This window comes from Notolepis coatsorum, assembly GCF_963971535.1.
Source record: "Notolepis coatsorum genome assembly, chromosome: 17".
NCBI lineage: Eukaryota > Metazoa > Chordata > Actinopteri > Aulopiformes > Paralepididae > Notolepis > Notolepis coatsorum.
This window is the reverse complement of record NC_140181.1, coordinates 86448770-86451327: the sequence shown is the minus strand read 5'-3', so window position 1 is coordinate 86451327 and position 2558 is coordinate 86448770. Positions and strand designations below refer to the sequence as shown.

At 49.4% G+C, this 2558-nt stretch overlaps 1 protein-coding gene across 1 annotated transcript in view; it reads left to right on the top strand.

Annotated features, from left to right (window-relative positions):
- The window catches only part of LOC311244124 (uncharacterized protein), a gene marked incomplete at its 5' end in the record, with an annotated part of 30902 nt that extends 28588 nt beyond the window's left edge, over window positions 1–2314 (top strand). Inside the window, one exon of the mRNA XM_084333534.1 lies at window positions 1286–2314. Coding sequence (XP_084189660.1) covers window positions 1286–1717 — 432 coding nt within the window. The 3' untranslated portion in view covers window positions 1718–2314. The remainder of the gene's footprint in view (window positions 1–1285) is intronic.
- Window positions 2315–2558: the final 244 nt, after the last annotated feature.

Here is a 2558-nt window from a genome sequence, read left to right as displayed (position 1 = left end):
AAGGTATTTTTGGAAGAATCTATGAATGAAAAAGTATAACGTTCCTACATCCTGAACGATAGATAATCGATGTTGAATGGGCCATAGTAATGTCAATTTAGCAATACAATTTAAAAGGTTATAGCCCTGCAAAGAAGGTGAACATCTCCATAGGCTTAGAGTGGTGGCAGTGAGGAGGTTATATTGATGGATATAACCGTGGCAGGGAATGTGTTAAAGGGGCACTTATTATTTTGCACATAATCTCACGCATGTCCAAAAAAACGAAACATGTTTTGCACACATTCATTTAGTTTGACGGTTATTGAGAGTGAAGGAGTTTGAACGTGGCCACCGGTGACGTCATCGGGGACGTTGAATCCTTGTGTTGTTGTGTGAACCGTGAAATGATGTGGATGAAAAAATAGCAATACCTTGTCTGATTGGGACTGCTGCCTTATCATTTAATTGAGCTGTAATTAACACAACACAATGATTCAATGTCCTCAATGACATCACTGGTCATATAAAATAAATCAGCATTGTTTTTTTGGTGAAGTGCCCCTTTAACCCTTTCAGGTGAATTTCTCTCAGAATTCTACCTTGGAATTCTGGAATGCTGCACCGTAGCTTTCTCAGTGACCATTAAGCATTGTGACGTCATCTTCAGAATGTCCAGTCAAGACTCTAATCTCACGTGTGAGTCCATGTGTAACACGGACGAGTGACTTTACCTCTCTCAGGTGTGCGTTTATTCCACACGCTTTCTCAGAATCCTAGAACTGTATGGCCTTTGATGATCAATAGTCACCCGTGACGTCATCATTACAATGTTCAGTTCTGAACATTCTAATTGTACACGGGACGTCGTGCGCCTGGCGCGGTTAAAGCTGTAGTAGGCAACTTTGTAGAAATGAGCCGGAGTGAGTTTACCTGCCCAGCAGAAATAGAGCGAGCTCTGCGTCACTTGTCAAGCTCATACTCGCACAAGAAAGGTTTGCCACAGATTCCCAGAGGTACCAGCAGCTTTAAGCTGAACAAAAAATATTATAATCTGAATAAATAAAAAATGTCCCTACTGCTGCCTCTGGGGGTCTGATGGTAAACCTTTCTTGTTGTGCATCACAGGCTTAAACAGTGCTTGTTCTATTTCTGCTAGGCAGGTAAACTCACCCTTCTTCTACAAAGCTTCCTACTGCAGCTTTAAACCAGAACCCACACCCCACTGCGATCTCTGTTCCTCTCTCCTATGAAGAATGATGTTACCGGGTCCTGATGTGTAAACACAGTGTGTCTGTCCCAACAGGTCCACAGCAAGGACAAGAAGTACGTGTGTAAGGTCTGCAGCCGCGTCTTCATGTCGGCGGCCAGCGTGGGGATCAAACATGGCTCCCGGCGACACGGCGTCTGTGCCGACTGCTCGGGGCGGGGCATGGCCGCGCTGCTGGACCACAACGGGGAGGCGGGAGGGGACCTCTCTCCGGAGGAAGAACTGTACCCGGGCGATCACCGTTTCCACGACGACGGCGACGGGGAGGAGGAGATGATGGCGGAGGGGGAGGGGGAGATGATGGGAGAGGGGGAGGAGGAGGACGCGGGGAAGTGGAAGGAGGACTCAGGGATGATGGCGGAGGGGGACGCCGGAGCGCTGGACAATGAGAAGGAGGAGAGTGACTCCTCGGCACAGGAGGGGGAGCGGCGGAACGGGAGCGAGAAGGACTTTGGGTGGATCTCCTAGGAGTCCGTCCGCCTCTCCTCTCCTCTTGCGGCGCGTTTCCCCCGAGGGATCTCCGAGGATCCCGTTGTGATTATACGTTTGGCAGGATCATCGTCTGCCCTCTTTAACCATTCGTCCCTCCGTGGGCAGGCCTTCCTCTGGACGGTGACAGACGCACGACAATGATCTAAACCCATGTGGATGACACACACATATGTGCGCACTGCGCACACACACACACACACACACACACACACACACCCACACACATCCACATACATACATACATATATATATGCACACAGACACACACACAGTCTACTCCAACACCTGCCTCGAGCTGGTGGCCCGACTGCCATAGTGAAAAGAGAGAGACTGAGAGATGGCTTGAGCGAAAAGGCTTTTTCTGCTTACCTCCTTTACTTCTGATGCAGTGTTTTTTTGTGTTTGATTGTTTTGTTTTTCTCTTCTGAGGGGTCAGGTCAGAGTCCTGTAGTTTTCTACTCCATCACGATGGAAATGAAGGGGACAACAAAAAAGACCCCCCACCACCCACCACACTCACCCCCAAGGTGCCGGCTAGACCACAACCTACAGTGTTTACCATTGTAATCACCATGGAAACCAAGGACTTGTTGACAAGTGTGGGGGTGGTCATGGGAGTGGGGATGGGTGGGTTGAGGGGGTCTGGGGGGGAGGTCTATCTTGATGCCATGCGGTCCTGTGTTTTGGGGGACAGTGTGTCTCTCTGAGTTAAGGGACGGTCTTTATCTATTGCAAAGCTGCATGTGTGGAAGGACAGCGGCGACCTCGGAGACCAACTGCCACAGACTTGCACTTTATAACGACAACGTAAGACTCC